This window comes from Protopterus annectens, chromosome 3.part0, assembly GCF_019279795.1.
Source record: "Protopterus annectens isolate FY-2018-M chromosome 3.part0, PAN1.0, whole genome shotgun sequence".
NCBI classification, from domain to species: domain Eukaryota; kingdom Metazoa; phylum Chordata; order Ceratodontiformes; family Protopteridae; genus Protopterus; species Protopterus annectens.
In genome coordinates this window covers 1209911737-1209939263 of record NC_056731.1, presented here as the reverse complement: position 1 = coordinate 1209939263, position 27527 = coordinate 1209911737, and the positions used below count along the sequence as shown (strand labels likewise).

At 36.9% G+C, this 27527-nt stretch overlaps 1 protein-coding gene across 1 annotated transcript in view; it reads right to left on the bottom strand.

Moving 5' to 3' along the window:
- ADCY2 (adenylate cyclase 2) overlaps nucleotides 1–27527 on the bottom strand; it is a 4311002-nt gene that overhangs the window by 174548 nt on the left and 4108927 nt on the right. Inside the window, exon 20 of the mRNA XM_044065410.1 lies at nucleotides 9474–9632. Coding sequence (XP_043921345.1) covers nucleotides 9474–9632 — 159 coding nt within the window. The remainder of the gene's footprint in view (nucleotides 1–9473; nucleotides 9633–27527) is intronic.

Genomic DNA, 27527 nt, shown 5'->3' with positions numbered 1-27527 from the left:
CATTTCTGAAATAAAAGTAATCTGTAAGTCTGATTATTACAGTTATTTCTTAATTGTAAACCCTCCATGTTTTCTTCCAAAATTGCTATTTTGCGGAGGGATTATTAGGTGGAAGAGCAACATTTTGAGCCAAAATCGGGCACAGTTGAGAGGTTTGGCTATGCCTAATTCTATAAAGCAATTTATTTGCATGTACATCTCAACCTGTTAATACAATAAATCTGGACAAGGCCAAATATATTGGGGGAACATATAAACAGTACTAAAAATTGCTCTTGTATAAACTGAGACAGTTGATAGAATAACTTTAGCATGCATTTTTCTGAAGGTTATGAAGTCTGAAACTCAGTGTGTCATTATTTAGTGACTTAATTCCTAAATGATTTGCCAGAAAACCACAAATTTTATGAGGAACAAACCAAAAATAAGAAGCAACAATCTATTCATTCTTTGAAAATCTGGACAGTTGGGAGGTATAGTCCAGCTGCCGCCCTTCCCCCTCACAAAATCATGGTCGAATGGAGCCTCCCCCCTGCAGCCATTCCAATGATCCATTACTTGGCTATTTCACTCCATTTACCATAAACACTAATGTGCATACTGCTTTACTTCTATGATGATTTGGACTTCATTTGAAAGTTTTATTTTGCATTTTACAGCCCAAACACTAAGACACCTGCTAAACAAAGCAATGCAGTCTCATAATGAAAACAGACTTAGCATTAAAACTTCTCTGCCCATGAAACTCACATTAATTGAAACAGCATTGAAACCCACATTCAAAGAAAATACATTTTGCCAGTGGCAGATAAAGATTAATTTTGGGTTGTTTTCAAATCATAGGCCCCTTGCATATGAAACATACATGTGCTCTTTGATACACCTTCCTGATTGTACTAAATTATATTCCTTGTACAATACAATACAGTTGTTAGACAGCGTTTTAAATTTATTGTTTTGAACATTTTTCCAGTAAACAATGAAACAAAATGCACGCACCAATAATGACAAAACTGCCCAATTCAGAACATTTTTTCCAGTAAACAATGAAACAAAATGCATGCACCCATAATGACAAAACTGCCCAGTTCAGAACATTTCCATCATAAAAGTCTACTCAAACTTCTACAGTCCACAATTATCAGTAAATATGCACAATTCTACAGTACACCATTATCAGTAAATATGCACAATTCTACAGTCCACCATTATCAGTAAATATGCACAATCTCTGAAGAAGTAAAAGTCATCTAAATAATTCCACATTAAAGAAATCTGTAACTAATGAAGAAGTTGCTGCTAGCAAACACCTTTATATTTCATGGTTTCATTGAAAAATAAAGTGTCTGTTGCCCCTGAGGAATAAATTGCCTATATTACATTTAAAAATGATAAGCTAGTAATATTGATATAGGAAATGGATGGCAAACTGATAACAGGTTCATAGTTAGTATCTTCGCCAAGAAGGACATTCTCAATACGGCAGCATCCACCCCTTGTGGGAGTAGAACCCACAGCCTTGCGCATCAAAAGCAAGTACACAACCTGTTGTGATATTAACAATGCAAGCAGACTCAGCATAAGCCACACTAAACTTCTCTTCCCCTGAAGCTCTCATCTCCTTGTAAAATTTACTCAATACTTAACTGCATCTCAACTTCGCAGCACAAGAAATCTGGAAAAAGCCAAAATTTATTGGGGGGGGGGTCAAAAGCCCAAAAACCAGGGACACATTAAACATTGCTTGTATAATCTTGGAAAGTTGCTGGAATAAAATGCTGTGTTACCACCATACGTTTTACTGCCAAGGTCCCTGTGCAAAACAGTCAGAGCAACATACCACTATGCCAAATCAGCTGCTTTGTGAAAGAGAAATGCTATGTTACTACCATACATTTTACTGCCAAGGTCCCTGTGCAAAACAGTCAGAGCAACATACCACTACACCAAATCAGCTGCTTTGTGAAAGAGAGGAAGATTGAAACTTAAATGGCTATCATTTCGTGAATTCAGTTCTCACCATAGCTGTCAACCTCTTAGCACAAAACACCTGGACAAACCCAGTAATGAGGGAATACAGCCCTCAAAAATATTCAGTGAATTCAGTTCTTGCCATAGCTGTCAGCCTTAGCACAAACAACCTGGACGAAGCCAATAATGGGGGAATACGGTCCCAAAAATAGGTACAAATTTCAAATATTCATCTTATAAACTTAGAAACTTGCTAGAATAAAAGGTTGTGTTACTATGTATTTTCTGAAGAATATGAAGTGAAATTCAAATGCCTGTCAATTTTACTTCTGATGGAACAAAAACTATTTTCAGCAGAGGCCCAGGGAGAAATACTGCAGACACATGTCTTTGTAAAATGGCAGGACACCAGAGCAAATCCACACAAACACAGGGAGGAGATTCAGACTCCACACAGAAGGCACCCCAGCCAAGAATCAAACCAGAAAATCTATAGCTGTAAGGCAACAATGCTACCACTGTGCCATCAAATATGTAAGGAATTAAGCATTCAGAAACGTGAAGTCTGAAATTCAAATGCCTGTCAATTTTATTTAACATTTGTTAACCAGGACAGTCTGACTTGGAACAAAAAAACAATTTTCAGCAGAGGCCCAGGAAGAAATAATGGAGACATGTCTTTGTAACATGGGAGAACACAAAAGCAAACCCACACAAACACAGGGAGAAGATGCAGACCCCACATAGAAGGCACCCCAGCCAAGAATCAAACCTGAGAATCTACAGCTGTGAGGTAACAATGCTACCACTGCACCATCAAATATCAAGCATTGCAGCATTCAGAAACCACAGATATTATGAGGAACAGAACAGATCAAATATGAGGCAAAAATCTGCAAATTTTTTACAAATGGTGGTGGGTAGGGAATTCAGGTCCTTAACACCTGCATACAAGGTACAGGGCTCAAGCCTGAGGTATTCCCTACCACACCACCATGAGTTTGCTCTAGCCACTGGCCCATCCCGAACAGTCCACATCCGTGATTGGTCCAGCCTGCTGTTGCTGCAGTCCAGAGTGCCTCAGTTTTATGACATCACCGCTGCACAGACTGCTGGGCATCGTGGGGCCGAGATGCCTTTCCCCCTATCTAGACTGCTGAGAAAGCAGTCTGACACTTCTGGGAATTTACGGTTTTTGTTTCTCTGTTTTATTTTTATTTGTTTTTTAGGTGGGAGGGCTGCAGTCCTGCAGTCCTATAGCATGAGCCGCCCCTGCCTATTACTCCACAACATTTACTGTGTCAGAGTTGCCACAGTTTCCTGTTCCTTCCCTTGCTGTGTAACTGCAACTGAACCTTTGTATTGGTTTCCTGTGGAAGGCTTCAAAGTATCTTCATATGGCAACTGATCAGATGTTTCCCTCTCCACTGGTTTCTCCTTCATTTGGGGATCCATTGCTCCATCCTGCTGTGATGTTAGAGTTAAATTTTCTACACTAAATCCTTCACTTCGCAGGTAATCCATAACCACAATTTCTATTTCTTTAACTTCTCCATTACTAATCCTTTTTTCTAATTTTCCTCTTTGTTTTCTTATTTTTTACATTGTAAAATGTTCCATGTCTGGATGCCTTTGCCTGTATTTCTCTTCAAATATCTTTGGTGCTGCTCTTTTTGTTTTGATTAGTTTTGCTTTCTCCTTTGCATAAATATTACACCACATTAAATCTCTTTTTCTTTCCCATGTCCATATTTCTTCTTCAGATGTCTCCTGCTTCTCTTGTTTCTCCTTACTTTGGAGACTCATTTTTCCATCATGCTGTGATATAACCTGTGTTAACTTTCTACACTAAAATCCTTCACTTTACAGGTATTTCATAACTTCTTAACAAAAACACATCAAGTACCACCACAACTCCACTAAGTACAAATCCTTTTTATTAAGACAGATAAAATGGTGAGCGGATATGGATATGGAAAATTTCACAATAAAAAATGAGATCGCAAAGAGGGAACACAGAACAGAAGATTAGTAAAATAGAAGGTAAAAAATAGAAGTTAAAGTTATGGAATGAAATCAAACAGCAGCCTCAGGGTAAAGCTACCTTCGATGTAGAAATGGTGAGTGGTTATAATCAACCCTTCTTCAGACGTATACTGTTACTTTTTGTGCATTTAAATAGTAAAAAAGGTGCCAAATCACTACTTCTCAATATCTTATCAAAAACAGCCACTGGATGGCAGCATATACATATTTAAAAACCATCTTAAATGACAGGGTCTCGATCAAACCATTCTTGAGGGATAGGCCCCTAAAACACTGAGGCTTAGATTAAGTAAGATGTTTTATATAGACATATGTTTTTATATCCATGTGATTATAAATTATGAGTTTTGGTATCGAGTTATAGCTATAAATTATGTGTATATGTGAAGTATTGCACTATATATGAATTATGTGTGTATATAAATATATATATATATATATATATATTATGTGTTTTATTTTATGGGTTTTAATTGCATCTGATGAATGACTACATCTTTTAAATATGTATATGCTGCCATCCAGTGGCTGTTTTTGATAAGATATTGAGATGTAGTGATTTGGCGCCTTTTTTACTATTTAAATGCACAAAAAGTAACAGTATACGTCTGAAGAAGGGTTGATTATAACCGCTCACCATTTCTACATCGAAGGTAGCTTTACCCTGAGGCTGCTGTTTGATTTCATTCCATAACTTCAACTTCTATTTTTTACCTTCTATTTTACTAATCTTCTGTTCTGTGTTCCCTCTTTGCGATCTCATTTTTTATTGTGAAATTTTCCATATCTGGATGTCTTTGCCAGTATTTCTCTTCAAATATATTTGAAGCTGCATTTTTGTTTTAATTAATTTGGCTTTCTCCTTTGCATAAATATTACACCATATCAGAGCTCTCTTTCTTTCCCATATCCATATTTCTTTTTTGCAAAAGTCTCTAGATTTTGTTCTTTATATTTTTGCACTTCCTCGGTTGCTTCTTTTTCCAAATGGCCCAAGATTTCTTGGTCTGCATAATGTTTTTCATAAATCTGTTGTATTAATGAACACAGATTTTTATTTGAAGCTTCTGACAGTTTTTTTTTTGTGGAAATATTTTTCCTTCCTCTAATTTCTATGTTAATCTTTTTGTATGTCTTCTGTCTGGACATTATGGACTTCTTGCATAATAGTAATAGTACATAATTTCTTTCTTATCCTCAATAGTTCACTCTATCATCTTTATGGCTCTTTTTTGGTCTATCAGTGTTTGTGATTTTTGTGGACTACTACTTCTTTCTACATCAGGGGGGCTAACCTCCCCCTATGCCTGGCCTAGCCCCACTGTAGGAATGTTTCTGTGTCTTGAGGATTCTACACTGTCATTTTTTCCAGTCCTGACACCAGTGCACCTACCATGATTGGGAACTTTTTATCATGAGTTTTGTGCACCCAGCTATCTTTTCCTAACCTAGTTCTGTCCATGATTCATGCTCTATAAAATACAGTCTATATATCAGTGTCGTCTCGTGAAGGTACTCACCAAGACTTGAGGATGAATTAAGTTACAGCAATACTATTCTACTTTGCTTGCTAACTTATCATCTCTCCATTTCTACATTTAGTTAAAACAGTTACTCTGGCAGTTAGCAGAGGACTAAAGCTCTGACTTGTTAATGAGCTGCTTTCTGTGGTAAGGGTGCACGGTTTGGCTCTTTCCATCTTTATTTACATACTGTGTGGCATTGAGCAAGTCCATAGTATTCTTTTCATGGCCTTGCAGATGAGGCTAGTCAAGCTTATGGGCCTATAATTCCCATGGTCAGTTGATGGTCCCCCTTTGTGTAGAGGGATTACTGTTGCTGTCCTCTATTCCACCGGAACATAGCCAGTTCTTAGGCTGTGGTTAAGCAGGGATCCAAGTGGGTGTAATAGGTTGTGTTTTAAGTTGTTTGAAAGGCAGCCTGGGTTGCTGTCTCGACCCACCAATGCTATGTTGGAGAGCACTGACTTGACCTGTTCTCTTGAGATAATAGGCTGAGGAATGTGGCAGGTGTGATGGTCCCTACTCTGGACCAGTTATCAAGGAGCCTCAATCCTCACCACTGACACTGGTGAGGGATGGCCACAAGGAACAAAAATGGATACACACAGTATTTTCAGATGCAGCTCACTGTACCAAGCACAGTTTTCCTTAAGGGCACACAGGGAGCACACTCCAAACATGGGGCTGGAATCTCTGTCAATTTCCAGGTCCCAAACAAGACTCTAGACAGACCACTATGGAGCTCTGTGTTCCTGTTTCCAATTAGCTGATGCACACACTTGGATATTTGATTTTCACTCTCTCTCTCTCTCACACACACACACACACACACACACACACACACACACACACACACACGCACACGCACACGCACACACGCGCACACACACACACGCACACACACACACACAAACGTGCACGCACACGTGCACATACACACACACTTGGGAAGGGCTGACACAGATTTACCAGCTATGCCCCATCTGCCCAGACTATAAGGTAATTACTGCCACTAGTCAGCTACTCTAAGGCTCTTACAAGGGTACCCAAATATACAGAGTAAAATTAATACTAATAATACAGTTGGACAGATTCACACAGGTGCAGAAAATCAATACTTAACTAATTTCACTATATTTTCCTGACTGATCAAAAGAATTACTGTTCCCTAGTTAAGTTACTTACTACAGCAACTCAAGATGAAGTATGTTGAGTTGCTTACTCCAGCAAGGCAGGATGAGGTGTGAGGTTATGTGAGATATCTGTAAGTAATCTTTCCTGTCAGGTTCCAAAAAACAAAGTGCTGAGAGAGTTCTGGAATATCTCTCACTAATATTTAAAAAAATAATTTCAGTGCTGGTTATAGAATGACATCCCCTCTGGTCACCTGGCACTGGCACAATACACACCCAGAGTTTTGCTAAGATCTGTTGCAGCAACTGAAAGCTATAAAACAATTTCAAAATCTTCCACCCTTCCAGGGTAGCAATTAGTTCACCCCTAAGGTCAATAGAGTAACATTCTTAAGCCCCCTACCACCCCAAAAAACAGTATGATGTACACAGTAATATTTATGAGTTTTGTCTGATTTGTGGTTGGTTGAACAAAAGATGCTGCTCCATTTATATTGTCCTTAATTGTTTATCAGTGGCACAAAAGAATGAATTAATTCATTAACAGGCCTGGATTGTGTATTAGTCTAAATGTGTTGCATTTTAGTAGTCTATATATGATGTAGTTTAGTAATGTATTTCACAGCACCTTCTTTACAGCTACCAGCAACTGCAAAGAGGTTGACATTTGTCAAATTATACAGTCTGCATTATTAGGAGTGATGATCAGAACAGTCAGATCTTTAACATCCGTTATGTAGTCCTTGTTGCATAGTACTGTGATGCAGTCTACTTCACACGTTTGGATTGTAAAGCATTTCTACATTTAGTTAAAACAGTTACTCTGGCAGTTAGCAGAGGACTGAAGCTGTGACTTGTTAATGAGCTGCTTTCTATGGTAAGGGTGCACGGTTTGGATCTTTCCATCTTTATTTATGTACTGTGACATTAAGCAAGCCACTTAATCAGATAGCATTTTGGAGCAATTGGGAATTTAGGCTAGGATCCTTAAAGGGACTACATGCTTAGTAACTATCAAGCTGTTGTCATTGTTTGCAGCCGTTCCCTATTGCATAGCTGATCTAGTTAAGGATATGTTATGGCAATATCACTAGTACACTAATTTTTAATACAACATGGGAAATTTATTCTTCAAGGGCAACATACAATATATTTGTAGATGAAGCACTGAAATGCAGTTTGCCAGCAATGACCTCTGCATTAGTTGTTGTTTGTCTTTCGGCTTTTCCCGGTTAGGGGTTGCCACAAGCGGAACTCCGGTCCGCTAATGATTGGCAGTTGGTTTTTATGGTGTCAAATTGCCAGCCTGACACCCAACCTTCAACAAAGGCAAGCCCTTTCAACGCATGTCTTTCGAATGCCCACTCGACTGTGGGGAGGACATGCAGACTCCACACAGAAGGCACTCCCAACCCAAGCCAAGAATCGAATATGAGAACCTCTTGCTGTGAGGCAATAACACTTTAGTAATTCTCTTAAATGTGGAATTATTCAGATGATACTTCAGCAGCAATTGTACATATTGACTTAACATATGTATCAGATGGTTAATATTTCTTATGCTCCCAAAAAACTCTTCTATTTAAACTGTACTACACATGGCAAATTATATTATGTTGTACTATTTTATATCATGCTGATATTATGTTATACCAGGAAATGTGATGACATCTTCACAGGCACCATTTAGCATCCATCGGCTAACAAATGCCATTGTGATAAGCAGAACTAACAGACAGACTGAAGGAACAGTGATATCATTCCTTATATAAGTAATAGAGGAATTATATTAAAGTAAGTCATGCTTCAGACAAGGCAAGGTTTCCTGTGAAACACCTTTAAAAGTGGTCTGCTTAGCAGTGAAGAAATCTCTTTCATCCAGGCTGCATGTTTCACTTTTGCTGAGCTGTTCTGACTTACAATATAAAGTAGTAGCAGTAGTAATACTACAGTCCTTCTTACTGACACTCTTTTCAAATCAAAAAATAAACTAAGGAACTAATATAAGGAACGTTTGCTAAATGTGTGTATTCAACAGAATCCTAACTTCAAATAAGGGCAGAATAATAATTTCACTGTTATAAGTCCTGAATGTATCAAGCTGCAATGTAAAGAAACATAGAAATGTTAAAAAAATCTTTTGGAATACTTGTAAGAATGAATGCATATTCAAGTAGTTGCCATTTTATTTTCTGATCGAGATAGCAAACTGCACAGACTGTCTGCTGTCAGGGGCTAAATTACCTGCTCTCAAAGGCTAAAGCTTTTAATTTAGTCTTATTATTGGAAAATGTGATTAAAACAATATCAGCTGGATACTAATTGAACAGGATTTTAATCCATCTACTTTAATATCTCTCCACCTAAGAAATACCTGTGGTATTACACAGTAACCATACTAAAGCATCTGCCAAGAAAACACTAGTGAAAGCTGCGATGGAAGTGAAATTAATAAAAGCAGACAGCTCTTACTGGGCCTGCAGATGGCATTATCAGATTTCAGTAAGGAAGGCAAGGAGTAACTGCACTGAGACTTCACAGTTTTATAACTGTATTATAGTAATGGCATGCTTCTGGCCTTAAACTCATTTCTGCCTGCACTAAAAATAATACATATCAAGACAGACATAGTTTGCTGTGAAGAACACAAAGCAAATAAGTGGCAGGATTAAAGTGTATTAAAAATGCAAGCCACATAATCATGAAAAATTATTACATTTCATTGCAGATCAATAGCTTTCCAGGTAATAAGCTTACAATACTTGTCATTTTGACTAATTAAAATGCAAACAGCTCTTACCTCATTCTTCCAGTTTCGTGCCAAAAAGTGTTCAGCCACATGGGCAGGGAGCACATTTTCCAGCAGGACTCGGTTCAGGTTTTCCATTGTCTCAATTTCTTCACACTCTTTTTTAAACTTGTTCTTCCATAGGAAGTCTAACCTACAGTAATATTCATTCTGTTACAAGAGGACACAGAGGTAAAGAAACAATAGGCATCTTAACCTCAGGATGAAATTAAAGAATTAAAGACATGTTAGATACTAGGTTACATACAAAAGGTGTCTAGTTACAAGGTTACAAGAAGCTGTGTTCCTTTATCATATAACATTCCAGTGACATCTAATGCTAATAAAATTACATAATTAATTGTGATTGCTCTAGATTAATCAATGCAGTTACAAATTCCTGTAAAGTCTTGGTTCTTTTCAGATGTTCAACTCAGAAGTCTGGAGTGAACTCCTCTATTAAGTCTTGTGCAGGGTTGATTTACACACAAAAAACAAAGAGCGGGTTAGGTACTTTTTACTCAGAGAACACAGAATGCAATGTAAGTGAAAAATAAAAGGAATAATGTGTGAATTAAATAAAGAACTTTCTTATAATGTCTCAGTTAAGAACTTAGTGATTAAAGAGAGTGGTTGAAATTGATGAGGTATAGGACTACACAACGAGTGGTCTTTAAGTGACACTAGCTTCTTAAAATTACATTATATCAGTGATTGTCAGCTGTAACAAATACATATGGAAATGGCCACACCCATGTATTTCTAAATATACCAACAGTTGGTGGGGGGGGGGCATCCTCATCCCTGCTGTTACACAATTTCACTCTATTATCTAGTCATTTTTGATGCAATACTGGAATCAATTAAATCTGCCAGATGAATCTTGTTTCATTGTGCTAGCCTGACAAAAATCAGGGAACCCCAGATTCTTGCATGTCATTCTCAAGAGACATAAAGTTCAGTTTGTTTCTAGTTGCCTGTATTGACTCAGTCATAGTACTCTGAGCTTACTTCATAACCTTTTAATAATACTTATGGAAGCATAACCAGTAATGGAAGTATTAATTATAATCTCATTTTTATCCTGCTGTTTACTATATATCTTGCACACAGAGATGCATGGTGTGGCATATTAAACAAGTATTCACAGACAGATGACTTTAAGGAGTCTGTCTATTAGCACTGTTTAGACTGTGCATACTTCCAAACATTCTATGGGTTTGGTATCAAATGCATTTTATAATTTTAATAATGAGACTGCTAGCACTGCAATAGTTCTGCAACATGAATTTTCTCATAAATCCAAGTGAAACTAAAATATGTAGAAAAGACCCCTTATTGATATTTTGCTAGTCTTCCCTAATTACATGTTCTCAGTGCACCAGGTTAAACTCATCTAGAGTTGACTTTATGCATGAACAGTACATTCATTATAGCATCATTTCTGAGCTGGAACACTAGGGCTTGATGATGTTTTCACAAAAGAGCTGGCGTTGAGGTTGAACGATGCATTATAATGAACCTCTAGATACTGATTATATCAGTTCACTGTGCCATGATAGGATTAAAGTCTGTGTCACTTTCACCACTAACTTGAACATTTTTTCTATCTGAAATGAAACTTAATCATTCCACAAGGAGGCTATTGCAGAAATGATCTCTCTTCTAAGCATGGGAAAATCTGTGTCTGTTATTAAAGCACCCACTACAAGAACCACCAGAAAAGCACTACAGGATGTATAGCTTTTAGTTATATTTGTAGATTCATTTTCTGTTTTACATGAAATATTTGGCCTTGCATTTTAACAAGACACTGAACAAAGTCTTCACTGAAGCCCTTTGATTCACTGCCTCCTTTGGTTTACTACATAGTAGAAACAAATACAATATAAAGAGGACAATGGTTACTGGAGGTGCATATGGGATCAGTGCTCTACCCTGGTTAATAAATTCAAAATAAAATAAAAATGACAGTATTTTGCAGTGTTTTTAAAATTGATGTAAACATTAGGTAACTTCAATAGCAAGCTTAGGAGGTCACCTACTATTTATATAACTTTTGAACTCTGCAGAGTATGGATGCTGAGCATCTCTCAGTGATTGTAATGCTTTGTAGGACAGGATTGCAGGCTAGTAATTGTTTTCTTTTGGGCAAGTAGTTTTAAGCCTGGCAAAGATTACAGCACCTTAAGTTAGCTTTGAGCCTGGAGACCTCTAACTTATTTAATTTATAGGTGCAGCAAACAGTTTGCATGTTTTCAGATTAATAAGGTGCTGGTAAAGAATGAGAGAAACTTCAGTACTGAGATGGATGACATCACAGATGTAAAACTCGAGAAAGTGCTTTTCATGTTAAGTGAAATAGTGGATAATTTAGCAGGCCTTCAGGATTGCCTAAAAAGTGTGAAAGTGGATGTCATCCTGATAGATGTTGAGGGAAGTGGTCTGAAATCAAGAGATTGAAACAAGACAGAGGATGCTGGAGCAGGAAGATGGGCCCAAAATGCTTAAATGGAGAATGTCAGGATGCTTGAGGGAGAATGGAGAAAAACTATGCAAGGATGGACAACCTGAGACTTTTAGGAGTGCAGAATACGTGGAGTGGGGGAAGCCTGTGGAGTTTTTGCAGGCCAAGCTAAGGTTGATTCATGACAAGGCCTGGATGGTTAAAGATGCTCTGGAGGGATAGAGGGATAAAGCCCTGACTGCACCCAGGTGACATGGATTCCAATAGAGACTTGAGAGACTGACAGAGAGGCAGAGAGGGATGAGTGTGCCCATCCTGGTTGGGACAATGCTTGTCAGTGATGCTCTTTCAGGGAAGCATGGTCCAAAGAGGGGAGTTGCCTCAGACACAGTCAACAAATGTAAAGGGTGAAAAAAATGAGTGGTGAGAGCATATAAAAAGACCCCCCCAGATGGAAGCACAGATGGCTGAGCTCCCAAGACACCCTCAGGATCCACCAGTGGGTCCAGCAATACTGAAGTATTTGGGGTAGTAGGATGGCTGGGAGACCCAGTGTGGATATGGGGGACTAGGGCCAGGCCAGTAGGGTGAGGTCCAAGGATAACAAAAAAAATTCTACATAGTTATAATTACAGATGGATGTTGTGCACCATGTGATAGCAGAAAAATCAGAACCTAGTTTGATCCAGGCACTTGAGGATAGGTAAATTAGAATCTAGAGTGACCCATGCAGTTGATACAAAAGCTTAAAAGCCATAAGAAAAAGCAGAGGTTAATAAGGATGAAAATATATAGGAACTGTTCTTTTGAAGGGAATAAAGATTAGTACAATGAATTCTACTAATTTGAGTTATATCATGGTAAGCAGATATTTACTTTTGCCATTTATCATTTAAAACTAACAGGAGCAGCAACAAAACTGATTTACCTTTTTGCAGTTAGGAGAGAGAGGAGGTAAATATTTCAGACACTGGAGGAAGTCATAATTCTGTATAAAGAGGAATTAAGGATTAGAATAGATACAAAGGATGCTAAAGGCCAGATACAAGTGCAAACTAAGGAATAACTCAGACTTAGAAAGGTGCAGAAGAAAGGAAACCACGTCAGAATAGTGCCCATACCTCTCAATTGTCCAGCTTTTTGCAGCATGTCCAGATTTTTGTGCCATATTTTTGGTCTGTTTTTCATACAATTTGTGTTTTTTTGGATTTTTGTGGAAAATTAGTGAGAAATGAATTCACTAAATAATGACAGGTATTTGAGTTTCAGACTTCATATCCTTCAGAAAATGCATGGTAACACAATACCTTTTATTCTAGCAACTTTCTAACTTTACAACAGCAATATTTAAAAACTGTCCCTATTTTGGGGCTTTGTCCTCCCATTATTTTTGTCTTTGCCCAGATTTATTGTGGTAAGAGGTTAAGAGCTATGATAGTGACATGCAGGCAGGAAAGGGGGAAAGACCCTAGATGTATAAAAATGTATAAATGTTGATAGAGAAGGGACAGGTCATAGAAGGAAATGACCAAGCTGGAAGGAAGCTGCAAACTTGAAAAGTTAATGAAAAAATAAGGAGGTGAGTAGGGGTCCAAAAAAGAAAGAGTGGGTAAACCTGGATGCTATGAAAATTCAGAGGATGATAAGATGACAATATGAGCTGTCAATACGGGGGCAGGTAAACAGTATCATTTTTGGAGTTGGTGGCAGACATGAAATGAAAGAGAAATCAAATGTCAGATAAGTATATAAGGAACAGGTATAGGAAGCTGAAGGAGCAAACAGGCAGGTTATGGCTCCAAAGATAAGGACAGACAGGAGAAAGAGAGTGAGACAGATATATATATATATATATATATATATATATATATATATATATAGAGAGAGAGAGAGACGAAATATTTGAAACAAGAAATAACCTAATAGCTGTATCTGTTGCATCTTCACAAATACCCAAAGAAGAAATCAGAATGGATGATTGCAAAAGACTGAATAAATGACATCTGAACTGGAAGTGGGAGTGCAAAGGACTAAATGAGAAGCCTGATGACAGTAGAAGGACAGACAGAACAGTGATTAGATCAGTAGAAGGACAGACAGAACAGTGATTAGATCAGTAGAAGGACAGACAGAACAGTGATTAGATCAGTAGAAGGACAGACAGAACAGTGATTAGATGCAGCAGGTTCCAGGTACGAATAGTACAGTTATCTATTAGGAATGCTGAAGTTGAGTCAGACTGTAAAACATGATATAGGAATTTCAAAACTCACCTTTACCATAAAACCCAGGGTGTAAAATGGGTACAGGTATTCTCTGCACTTCTCCTCATCCCAGTTAGTGTCCCCCAAGGGGTCTATCTTTGGCCCACTTCTCTTCAGTGTATATTCATCAGCAATGTGGTCAAGCACTAACCAATTCCACTCTGTCCCATAACACAAATGACCCCCAGCATCATCTATTCAGACCCCTCTATCCCTCGGAGCTTCAAAAAGTCACTCAACATTCCTTCACATCTGTGGCTTCTGGAATCTAACCTAATTAAAAAAAAAATAATCTGATGGCACATTAATTGAACTAGTCCATCACACTTAACTAAATGGGATCAGTATTGATGAACACCTAAAGCTTGATCTGCACACTCACTAAATAATCCATGAGACTAACCAAAAATTAGATATGATTTGTCAATCCAAAAATATTAGTCTGATCAAGCATGGAAGGTCACTGCTACTGCTACCTACCTCATCCCCCTTTCTGACAGATGCTTCAGCAAACTTTATTAATCTGTAGTCAACACGACTCACAAAATGTGAGCAATCATGCAACAAGATTGCAAAGTGTGCCACCAGACTTCCTAACAGAACATGCCACCATGTAGCTCTCAAATAACTAAAGTGACTCATCTTCCGCCACCTCCTCAAACTCGACCAATTAAAAATAGCACAAAAAAATCCTCCGCAATCCACAAATCTCTCCCACTCTCAGCAGTTACTGCACTAGTGCATCTTTTCTCATACTCTGTTTTTTTTCTGAAAAATGTCCACCAAATGTAATTCTCCTTGAACAACTCTCACGGTGACTCACTATATGCTTGCCACATGGCAAAACAATGGAACTCCATCTCAGCCTGTCTCTACCAAATAAATGCACCAAAACTTTCAAACAAAATGGAAAATCTTTTCTTCTTGACACATTGCAATGTCACTGCCCCAACCACCTGACTAGCTCCTCCTTCTCCTTCTACCTCTCCCCCCACAACACCATATTGGTACCAACTATAGCACATCTGTTTTGCAGACACACGTCTTCTAGAATCACCATCATCAGAATGTTCTCCTAATGTCTCACTGACTTGCTCTTTTACCTCTTCTCTCTCTCTGGCCACCACATACCTCCTGCAGCATATCTTCTGTTACATATTCCACACTAACTCATCATTCACAGGACTTCATCTCTGTCTCATATTACATTAATCTTATTCTCTATCTCTATCCAAGGCTCTCATTTCTAATAGACAGTGATCTATCACTATCTCTCTTCCGTTCTCTTATTCTTTCACACTTGTATCAGCCCAGCCTGGGTGCCCAGTAATCATTATCCCCCTTGAAACCTAAGTGCCTAACAATCCCCAGTACTGTCTTGCTATAAAATTTTCCTTTGAAGTATTGTATTATACATTACAACCACAAAAACTGTCTCTGTATTAATTTTGTATGAAAGATTCACTTTAGTATATGAGTGTACTAGAGTGCTATCTACAAAACTGTCTTTGTATAATTTTTATAAAGCATTCATTTTTTGAACTCTTGATATGTTTCTGTTATAACCTTATAAATGTGTTTTCTTTAATAGATGTTTGCACTTTGTTATAATAACTTTGTACATGTAATCATGTAGCTTTTCTCCATGGGCCTATTTTGAAAAGTGTTTTTAATTCCTAGTCAGACTTTCCTGTAAACAAATGTAAATAAATAAAATCTTAGGAATCATTTTAAAATCTAATTAAAAAAAAACAAAAAAGAGACCAATAAGAAGAAAAGCCAAATAAATACAAAAAAGTGAAGTAGGAAGCATAAACGTACAGCAAAAAAAAATGTTATTGTAAAATATGACTTAATGCTTTCATTCCTCAAGAAACTGGGACTTCATCAGAGTAAAAACACACTTGAAGAACATTAGATTAAAAAATAAATAACCAACCCCATTCGTGTGAATCCTAAATTAATTGGTGACTCAGCCTTAAAAGCACTAGAGTAGCATAAAACAATTCCTCATAAAGCACTATGATGTAAAAATGATTTTCAAAAATTTAACATTAAAAATTTCTAATATACCTGTGCTCTAAATTTTAGGATACTAATCAAAGATACAAGACTATTAATCCATGCTATACTAATTTGTTATACTCCAAAGTTGTCTCCACATCTCCACCTCTCTCACTGTAAAATACTTTCTCTCTAACAAAAAATATAAACTTTTTAAAGGCTTGGCAAACCTTAGAGTGCCTACTTAATGTGTAGGTGCGCTTTAATTTTCTCATAGGTATGTTCTCTAATTTTATCCCTTACTATCCTGGTCGTTTCCCCAATGTAAAATGCTTGGCATGCTGCACATGTTGCTACATAAACAACTTCTGTGGTGTCACAATAAAAATGACCTGTATGACCTAGACATGGAATAGTCCTTTGATTCAGACATAAGGTCTGATATTGATGTATTTACAGACACTACATCTTCCACATTTTCTCATTAACTTTCTCCTAGAATGTATGAAGGGTGCTTCAAGGCCGTCTTTTATAGTGCTCCCCCTTCTATACAAAATAACTGTTGTATCACCAATTTCTTTTTAAGATTATAATCAAAATAAATTCCAAGCTTTTCTAGCAATAGTCACAAATTTGGAAACATCCTTAACGAATGGTAAAACCAATGAGGTGCCATCATCCCTCACGACAAGTCAGCACCTTGGTATTATATTTTCACTGTCCATTTTATTTAAACATAAGAGGGTAGCAAACCCTATCTTTCCTACCTTCTAGGACTTCATTCTTTACTTTGAAAAGTAAGGATTGAGGATATCCCCTATCAAAAAAAAAACATATTAATCGAGTAATCTAACTCTGCTGTGAATATGCTGTCATCACTGGTAAGACTTGAGATTCATACCATTTGACTCTTCACAATACTAATGTTTTGGAGCATAGGGTGATGGCTATCAATGTACAGAAATGAGCTAGAGTAAGTTTCCTTACGAAAATCCTAGCAGCAAGGCAGCATGAGTTGTAATTTTTACAGAACGTAACATCTAGGTAATCGATACTTTCACAACTGATTTGATATGTAAACCTTAAATCATCAGTAGTAGACTGTAAATACATCATGAAGGAATTAAAGTCCTTCAAACTTCTCTTCCAAAAAATAAACATATCATCCCAAAAAACGAAAATACATTTGGACATTTGAAAAATATAGTACAGGGAAAACAAACTTGTCCTCCCAACCTGCTAGAACTTAATTAGCATGCAAGAGCAATTCAAGGGCTGAATTTACATCACTGCGAGAACTTTGAGGGAAATTTCAGTCATATTGGCAAGAAGTTTGAACTGAACATTATGTTCTTTCAAATGGATTAATTATATATGGTGTACTGATTTCACCTGGTATAAGAAATATTTAGTTTCTTCTCTAACAGTGTTTGTTGTTCATAACAAGAAAAGCAATTACGAGAAAAGTGGAAAAAGTGATCCTCACATGTTTACTGATTTTATTAAATTACCAACAATTATATATAATAAGGAAACTAATACCATAAAATTAAGAGTGTAAAACTTTAAAGTCTGACCAAATGTTAGGCACTGATAGAGAAATATAGAAGTTTTGTATCATAAAAATGTAGAAAATAAAAATCAAAAGAGAAGAAGGATTAAAAATACAATGCAAAAAGAAGAAGTGAACACAATTTATATAAAGAAGACGCTTTCACATAGGGCTGGACTCAGAAATTCAGAAAGAACCCAGCAACGAGCCTTAAGTGTCTTTTAACATGATTACAAAAAACAGTGAGTCATAACACATTAGTTGAAATGAGGAAAGACCATATTTTGGCTAATTTGCATGCCTCTGCATCACTTGGTAATTACTACAAGTGCTAATAAGCCCTTTGCTATAGTAATTACCATTGGGGGCCATACCTCTGAAGTGTACGTCATTACGAGGAATGTACCTCATTTAGGGTCTTAAAAAGTTCATGTTCCTCGAAGTTCCTCAAAGTTACACATTGAAAGAGTCTGTGACACATTCAGTGTTAGGGATTTTTTAAGTGAAATCCATGGTTAATAGAAATTAATCATATTAATTCATTAATGGATCTTCTTTATAAGTAAAACCAGCATATTTTGTTCTACATTATGAAGGTGAGTGTTCCTCATTTTGGAGATGGAAGATTGAGAGCTATGTTGGGGGCCCATGCATTGCTTTTATACAAGAAGTTTGTGCAGTTTAATAGCTAATCATTTTCCTTATTTACTTAAAAGTAAGGTTTAGCATTTATTTACAGATTCTGTATTAGTGCAATTTAATTCAAGCATTAATAAATGTTACTATTCCTTACAAATCAATGTACATCTCAACATGTGCACACACATACACACAAACATACAGAGATACATACCCTTACCTCTCAACTGCCCCAATGTTACAGAGCACCCATGTCTTATAACTTCCCTGCCCCTTCTCGCAAACCATACAGTCAGTGAATAATGCCAGACATTAGTGTTTCATAATTCTTAGTGTTCAGAATATGCTTTGTGCAGAAAATAATATTGTTCTATTAAATTTATATGCAACTTAGAGATGTATTTAACTTTTCCTGGTGTCTAGTCTTCCCGCCAGTATTACAGTCTTTGCTCATTAGTCTAGGAAAGTTTAGGGATATGGCAACCATCCTCCACTTATGCACATTCAAACATTCATGCAAACATACTCTTTCACTGAGACTACTCATACCTCTGCATACATGCACACATGCTGCTACACACATATGCACATGCACCCCTTCCCACCACTAACTTTCCATTAAAATCCCAGACACTTACTTCTAATGTTTTCTCCTTTTGAAAGTATGAGTGATCATGGATTTTTTCCCATATTAATTAATGTGGCTGGCTCTATGACTCACACAGCTGTGTAAATCACCTACCAAAAGCATTTCTGTGGTTGAACACATGACTCATAATCATATACCGCTTCCCAGACTGCCTCATTAACATTGCCAGAAAGCTACCTGTGTGTTTCATTAAGCTTAAATAAAGTGGTTGTGTTGTTCTACTTGGACAATGTGCAGTTCCTTTCTGGATTTGGGCATCACCTGTAACTGGGATTTTTTTTTTGGTCTTAGTGGTCTACTTCCTGGTTTGTTCCTTCTTTTTTTTTTTTTTTGCTTTGATTTGAACATTGCTGGAAACCTTGGGGAAGCCCTTAGCAGTGAGTCACTGTAAGAGGCCTGACTATGAACTGGAAAATATTACTGCCAATGATATTAGGACTTATGACTGGCAATAGCTCCCTCTGAATTCCATGGATGGTGTATATAGTTATGTTAGCTATAAATCCTTTCACTTCACTAATTCTAACAGTGCTTAAGCAGAAGGGTTTCTCTCTTTTTGTGTATGTTTTTTAATTTGACCTTAATCACCATGCTGAGGGTTTCCTGGCTGAAAGGATAAGGCAATTAGGGTAAGACTGGATAGTTGTTTGTACAGAGGATCTTGTTGGTCCAGTGGAAGTGACTTTACTATGGTATCCTGGCTGTTCTGGATTTGAATCCTAGATTAGAGTTAGCTTCTATAATTCTAACAGTGCCCACAAAGAGGGGTTTGTCTGTATTTTTTTTATATATGTTATGTTATATTGTTGCTATTTTTTAAACCTGTTTGAGATGTATGTTGATTTGTATTACAGTACCATTTATTAATGCAAAAATACTCTATAAATGAATGCTGATTCCTACTTATAAATAAGGAAAATGATTTACTATTAAACTGTACATACTAGCTACTGCTACTGTTCTGGAGTTTGAGTTATTTATTAAGGCTTAATTATTAAAGGTATTTAAACTTTCTTTTATGAATTCTAACAACATCATCTGCTTTAGCTTCAACATTCCATTTGAAAGTCAAGTTGTTGTCTGCATTTAACAAAAATGTGATTTTTTTAAACTTTGTCTATGTAGCAAGATGCTGACAAGTAATAACAGTATTTTGGTAGATTTAAGACATGATGAATTCATCAATTAGTATCTCACCTTTCACAAAAACATGGATATTTTGTTTCTGTTTCTGCATGGGGGGGGGGGGTTGGCATAACGGTTAGGGTTTTTTACTTACAGATAGCGGGCATGATTCTGACTACTGATGATTGGCTAAGCTTTTAATGGTCTGAAGACTAATAGCCTAGTGATGACCTATGTACATGTCACAAAGCTGCAGTTTGTTTATTATCACATTTCATCAGTATTTTCCTTTCTGTGAAGAATAATACTTCACTGTATATCCTCATCTACCCACTTTATGTGTTCACAGATGTGATAGGCTGATCTTACTATCTTTCATGCTGTGACTCATCTACAATGGCCCATGAATGTTGTCTTAACCCTAAACAAATTATGCTACTCACCTTTGTCATCCTGCTAGGTGGCAAATAGCAAACTCAGCCCAGGACTACCTTTTACCCCATAACATTAAAAAACGGGGATAGCAATGCTTAAATGCTGTCAGCACTATCAGCAAACATAACTCTTCTGAGTGCTGGATATAGGAATAGAAATCCAACATCTTTGCCATATCTGAATCTTGGAAGAAATCCAAAGTCAGGAACTCCATCTTAAAGGTATCATCCTACCAACCCTTCTTAAGCTATAGACCAAGTGCAAGAACTACTCAATAGACAAACCCAACTCTCTACAGGAAAATCATGAACTAGTAACCAGAAGTGTAGTACTAATGGAATGACACTCCAGTGATAAAATCCAAAGAAATTTATTATGATATAGGTGTTTATGGTAGTCCGATTAGAACCCCATTGGGGTACTTCCAGAAACATAAAACTTTAGGCACAACATAATTTTCAAGATTTTTTAGTAGATAGCTATTTTCCATCTGCAATTTCTTGAAATTCAAGAGTTTCTTTTCAAAATGAATGAATTGCTTTTGAATGCTACCACTAAAATGGTGGTCATTCTCCATTCTTTGCCTTTGAGTTCCAAAATCAAACTGATTTGCTTTCCAGGACACAAAATTGAATGATCCACAATTTAACTGGTTGCTGCATTCTGGAGTAGGTTGAGTTAAAGGTAAACCAAGGCTGTCTCTACTGAGTAACACTGATCCCACCAGGCTCCGACCCATTTTAGAAGCACTTAAACCCAAATACTAACTCAAAGTCAAATCCCCCATAATATTTAAGTTGCCTTGACTTGAACTCCCTTGATCGTTCTTCATAGCACCAAAAGATAAAGACATAATCAAAAGACTACTACTACTATACTACTACTACTATACTACTACCACTACTACTACTATACTACTACCACTACTATACTACTACCACCACTACTACTATACTACTACCACCACTACTACTATACTACTACCACTACTACTACAACCACTACTACTACTATACTACTACCACTACTACTACTATACTACTACCACCACTACTACTATACTACTACCACTACTACTACTATACTACTACCACCACTACTACTACTACTATACTACTACCACTACTACTACCAGCACTACTACTACTATACTACTACCACTACTGCTACTACTACTAGTACTATACTACTACAACTACTACTACTACTATACTACTACCACTACTACTACTACTATACTACTATACTACTATGACTACTACTACTATACTACTACCACTACTACTACTATACTACTATGACTACTACTACTATACTACTACCACCACTACTACTATACTACTACCACTACTACTATACTACTACCACTACTACTACTACTATACTACTACCACTACTACTACTATACTACTACCAGCACTACTACTACTATACTACTACCACTACTGCTACTACTACTAGTACTATACTACTACAACTGCTACTACTATACTACTACCACTACTACTACTACTATACTACTACAACAACTACTGCTACTATACTACTATGACTACTACTACTATTACTACAACTACAAGTGCAAGAACTGGTGAAGGAATTCTTCTGCTAGTTGTTATGAATGTTCTGGTATAGCAGTTAGCACCTACCCCTATCAGTTTTGATCAGGAACCTAAGCAGCTATTCTGCATTTACTGTATTGCAGACTTATTACTGGTTATCATCTACAGTCACTTACTACATTCATTTCTGCAATATAAATGATTTTGTTAATCATTTGCTCTATGCTTAACCAAACCAAACACAATTTTCTGGATGTTTTTTACTGAAAACTTTCTAGAATATCATTGAAGTTGTTTGTGTGCTACACAGTCTCCTTTGATGAGGCTCCCCTTTCCATCAAGCAGACACTGTTCAGCACTAAACTGCCATGAGATTATCTGCACACCCAGCGCTATCACCTGCTTTTATTGACTTCTGCATTATGGGTTCTTTTTCAAATTTATTGAGCCCCCATTGCCAAAATATCCATCAAGACATCAAGACATCAAGACTCCCCTTAGGACACCCACACTCAATAGATCCAGTCACTCCTCCCAGGGTGTGAGAGAGCTCATTATCTCTCATAGGAGGTGAGAATTGGGTCGTGAGAGTGGTGCCATCTTCCACTAAGCAGAGGAGAACATTCTGTGTACATTCTAATCCTTTCCCCTTGGTAGAATGCATGCTACACTCATAGCTGCTACCAGGCAGGGGTCTATATTAGTTTGTTGAAATACATTTCCTCCGAACACCTCTTCATCGATACCAAGCTGTCGAAAGTCACTTCTGCAAATCGCAGAATTTTTCCCAGTGTAAGGAAGTAGTTGGCTAACTTCACAACTTTGCCATTTTGACCACTGTAGTGCGATCTCAGAGTTGGTATATATAGTTAGGGGGGTGTGAGGGGTGCAGCTTCCCACATTGGAGGGTGTGGTGGGCAAAGCCCTGCATTTTGCTGGGTTTGATTTTAGTGCATTATGTGTTCTGTTGTGCTAAGGGGCAATTGTTTCATTGCCCTGGGAAAAATTCTGTGATTCGTGGAAAGGAATTTCGACGATTTGGCATTGATGGAGAAGTGTTCGTTAGAAATGTATTTTGACAAAATAATATAGACACCCCCCCCCCCCCCGGCCAGGTAGCACACCCATGCTTCCAGGCTTGCTAAAGCTCCTGCCTGTGTGGATCATTGTACTAATACATAGTTCCATGAGATTTTGTCATGAGATTAACAAGCTATTCAGTAGGACAAGATGCAGTAACTATTTTACTTATCTGTAATCCATCGGCCTTAGACAACCTTTTTGTGTAATTCTGTATCAGTCTTCCTACCACCTGCACTGCACTGAACCACACTGAGTGACTGATGCTTTCAAATACTTGTATGCTTTCATAGTCTGCTTTGGGTTACCCTACAAGATGCTAATAGCTGCCTTAAAATAGTATATAAGTAATGGCTTCACACATAAATTCATTAAGGTGAGCAGCATGCATTTATGTCCATGCCTGTCTAGCACATCATAAACATGTTGTTTAGTTGTGGCTATCTTGACATCTAGAATGCGGCTATGTTTTGTGCTCTGCTTGACTGAGTTGGTCTCAAAAAGTCATCTCCTGTAGATCCATTTCCTTGTTATCAACATTATCTAACATTCTGTAAATGGTAGTGTCATAGCAATGAACAACTCACCTGAATAGTTATGTAGCAAAAACCAACATGGCTTCCTGGGAGGAAAAATATTCTAGCAATTACCCTTTCTCTAAGTGATAATATATTCAATAATCTACTATTCAGCACACAAGAATGCAAATGATATGATTTAAATCTAACTCCAATCAGGTGGATTCAAAGCTCCCTCTATGCCAGATCTTTTTCTCAGATGCAGTATTACAGGTGACCATCAAGGATCAGTTTTGTGTCCATTGTTATTTAGGATATTTATTAATACATTCAGAATGAATCTCCTCATTTTTAGTATTGCTTTAGGCAGATGACCTGGGCACATACCTCTCAACCTCTCAGTGCAAGAAATCTGGACAAAGCCAAAAAGAATGGGCAGACAAAGCCCAAAAATAGGGACAAAATTTAAATAATGCTCTTATAAACTTAGAAAGTTGCTAGAATAACAGGTTTTGCATTATTATATATTTTCTGAAGGATGCAAAGTCTGAAACTCAAATGTCTGTCATTATTTAGCATTATTTAGTGACTTCAATCTTCAATGATTTGCCAGTAAACCACATATGTTATGAGGAACAGACCAAAACATATATGGCAAAAATCTGGGCATTCTGCAAAAATCTGTACAGTTGAGTGACATTTGGTCCACAGGTAACTCATACAAGTGCAACAGCAAAACCTTTTCCAGTGGCCTCTTAAAAAATGTTCAGTTTACTAAGCTGAACTTTTGTATAAATACTAATATAAATAGTATCCATGGTTTTCTACTACCCATAATAGGTTCTGCAACTCCAAAATTAACTAGTCTGTTGAATAAATACAAGGGGACCTTCAAGAATATGTGAACAGTTCAGATGCTGAGACAGGTCTATAAGTATAGACAGATACTTAGTAATCTGTTTATACTCATATTTATCCTTCCCTAAACATGTAGAAAAGGATGTCATTAGTGAGAAGACTTCTTGGCATGTTTTATAAAATATCTAGCTTATTAGAACATGGTCTCCTCATTAGTGATGCAGATTCAAAATGAAATTTCACAGACTTGAAATCACACTGAATAAGTCATACAGTTCTATGATACTTTCCCATGCCTAGAACACCACGCCGCCTTACAAACAGCAAATGTAGTACATCTAGACAAAAAAAAAAAATCCTTTTTTTAAACATGTTTATTAACATCACAAGTTCTATAGTGACATGAGTACATATTTAATTATGAGAGATCAGAAACCATTATAACAATTTTCCTTTGTACATATTATACATGCATGATTTTTGTTTTAAGAATTTAGAGATTGCTTTCCCCATCAAGGAAGTAAAAGACCAATGCTGGTAGAGTTTTTATTGCAATCTAGAACAGAAGCTGCTGTTAAAAAAGGGATAATTATTAGGGCATATAAAATATTGCATGGCAGCCATAGGAATCAATCAGAGGAGGTTAGAGATGATTGGGAAGAGACACTGGATATGCAATTCACAAATAAACAATGGGAAGATATGAGAATGGCTCCCAAATATGTAACAAAGTCTAGAAGATATTTAGGGTCTATACTGAATCAGCAAACGCTTAAAAAAGCAAACGCTGATTCATTGACCCTATGTAAATGAAAGCTTACAATCTTGAACACCCGGAACAGCAAATTTTTTTCCAGGAAAAAAATCCCTGGGCCAGTTTTGGGAGTATGCCATTTCCTCCACTGTGGTGTGATCTTGGAGTTGGTATATTTAAGTAAGGGGGTGTGGGGGGCAAAGCTCCCTACATTATATACTGTTTTAAGATTTAATTTTTTTTGTGGAACAGCAATCTTTTTCCCTGGGACAAAAATCACTGTTCCGAGTGTTCAGGATTGTAAGCTTTCGCTTAAATAGGGTCAATGAATCAGCGTTCACTTTTTTAAGCATTCGCCGATTCAATATAGACCCTATATTTAGGATCTTTGCTTGGAAGTGTTTGCTTAAGTATTTTTATCACCCAGGCAGGCTCCAAAGAATTTTTCCTCAGGTACATTGCAAATGTTGGCAGTGTGATGGGAAAGCTGAGGTAATTGGGATTATATTTTTGGGAGGGTAATGAGTTGGCAGAGTTTAAAAATTCCCTGCAGATTACTGTATCAGAAATACTGGGTGAGCAATTTGGTGTAAGGAAATTATTATTGTTTTTCTAATTGTGATACAGAATTAGAATTGACTGCTTATAGTAACTCATTGCTGAGTGTAATCCAGGTGGCTGATAAAAAACAATTACTAGAAAAGGGAAATCAAAATCTAAAACAACTGTATTAGAAGTAGGGAATGTAGTAAAAGAGATAACAGAACTGGAAGTGGGATCCTTAGAAAACTGTAGGAACAAATTAAATAGAAAAAATGTAAATTGTGGGAACAATACATACTGAATAAGATTTTAGAGGAGGAATGAGGTTTTAGGGAAGACAGGAACTGAATGAGCTATAACTTTAACTGACAATGACAGTCTATTGCTTGCACCCGAAAATATGGCAATATGGTTTGTTTTCATTTAAATAAATGTATAATTGCACGTTCCCTTCAGAATATCAAAGGTTTAAAACTTCAAATGTCATATGGTTGGCACCATATGATCAAAGTTTTCAAACTTCAAATGTTCTGAACGGAGATCTCCATACAGTGCAGAATCATACCTCTCAACCTGGAAATATCAAAAATCTGGACAAGGCCCATGAAAAATAGATACAAATCGGTATGCTGATTAACATACAATTTGCATACATAATTATGTAACCACACCCACTCCAATGGAATTGTGGGATACTAACTTTCAAATGTAAACTGAAGAACGGACACTCAAAATATGGCACCAGTGTCCCCCTGCAGCCATTCCAATGTCCCATTACCTGGCTATTTCACCCTATTTACCATAAACACTAATGTGTGCATACTGCTTTACTAATATAATGATTATTTGGATTTTTACATTTTACAGCCCAATGCACAAACACCAATAGACATCTGCTAAACAAAGCAACACTGTCTCACATCGAAAATAGACTTGGCATTAAAACTTCTCTGCCCTTGAAACTCACATTCATTGAAACAGCATTAAAACCCACACCACATTCAAAGAAAATCCTCATTCACGAAAAGGGTGAAATTTGGATAATTGTTCATTGTTTCTTACCCCAGACAGCTATCTGAAATTCAGGTCTATTCCTTTGACTGTCTTCTTTATCTACAGAGCTGAAGCCGTACAACAAAATATCTAGTTTCCACAAGAAATACAACATCTGATAATGTATGGCAGAAAGCAATAAGTGCGATACAGGATAAGCCAAATACACCCTATAGTAGCTGGTTAAATAATTAATAGATATTAATGAAAATACGTAATACCAATGTCACATCTGTGGCAAAAAGAAATAATTCTCTTAAAAATGTTCCAAAAACAACCTTTTCTAGGGGAGGACAAGCCTCTCTCTACACCCACTGTGACTTGATAAACTTAAACTCACTCAACCTTGGAGATGAGAGTACAATTTTATTACCTCCATTGTTCAGTGATCTCAGACACAGAATACAGAGTATGACTTTAAAATCAAGGCTTGATATTCAGAGTCCAACAGTACAGAACTTAACAAATCTCCATTGATAAAATAAAAGATTCTCTGTAATTACATTATACTTATGGCATGCTTCAGTTAAAACAATTTGTAAAACCACATAAGCTATTGTAAC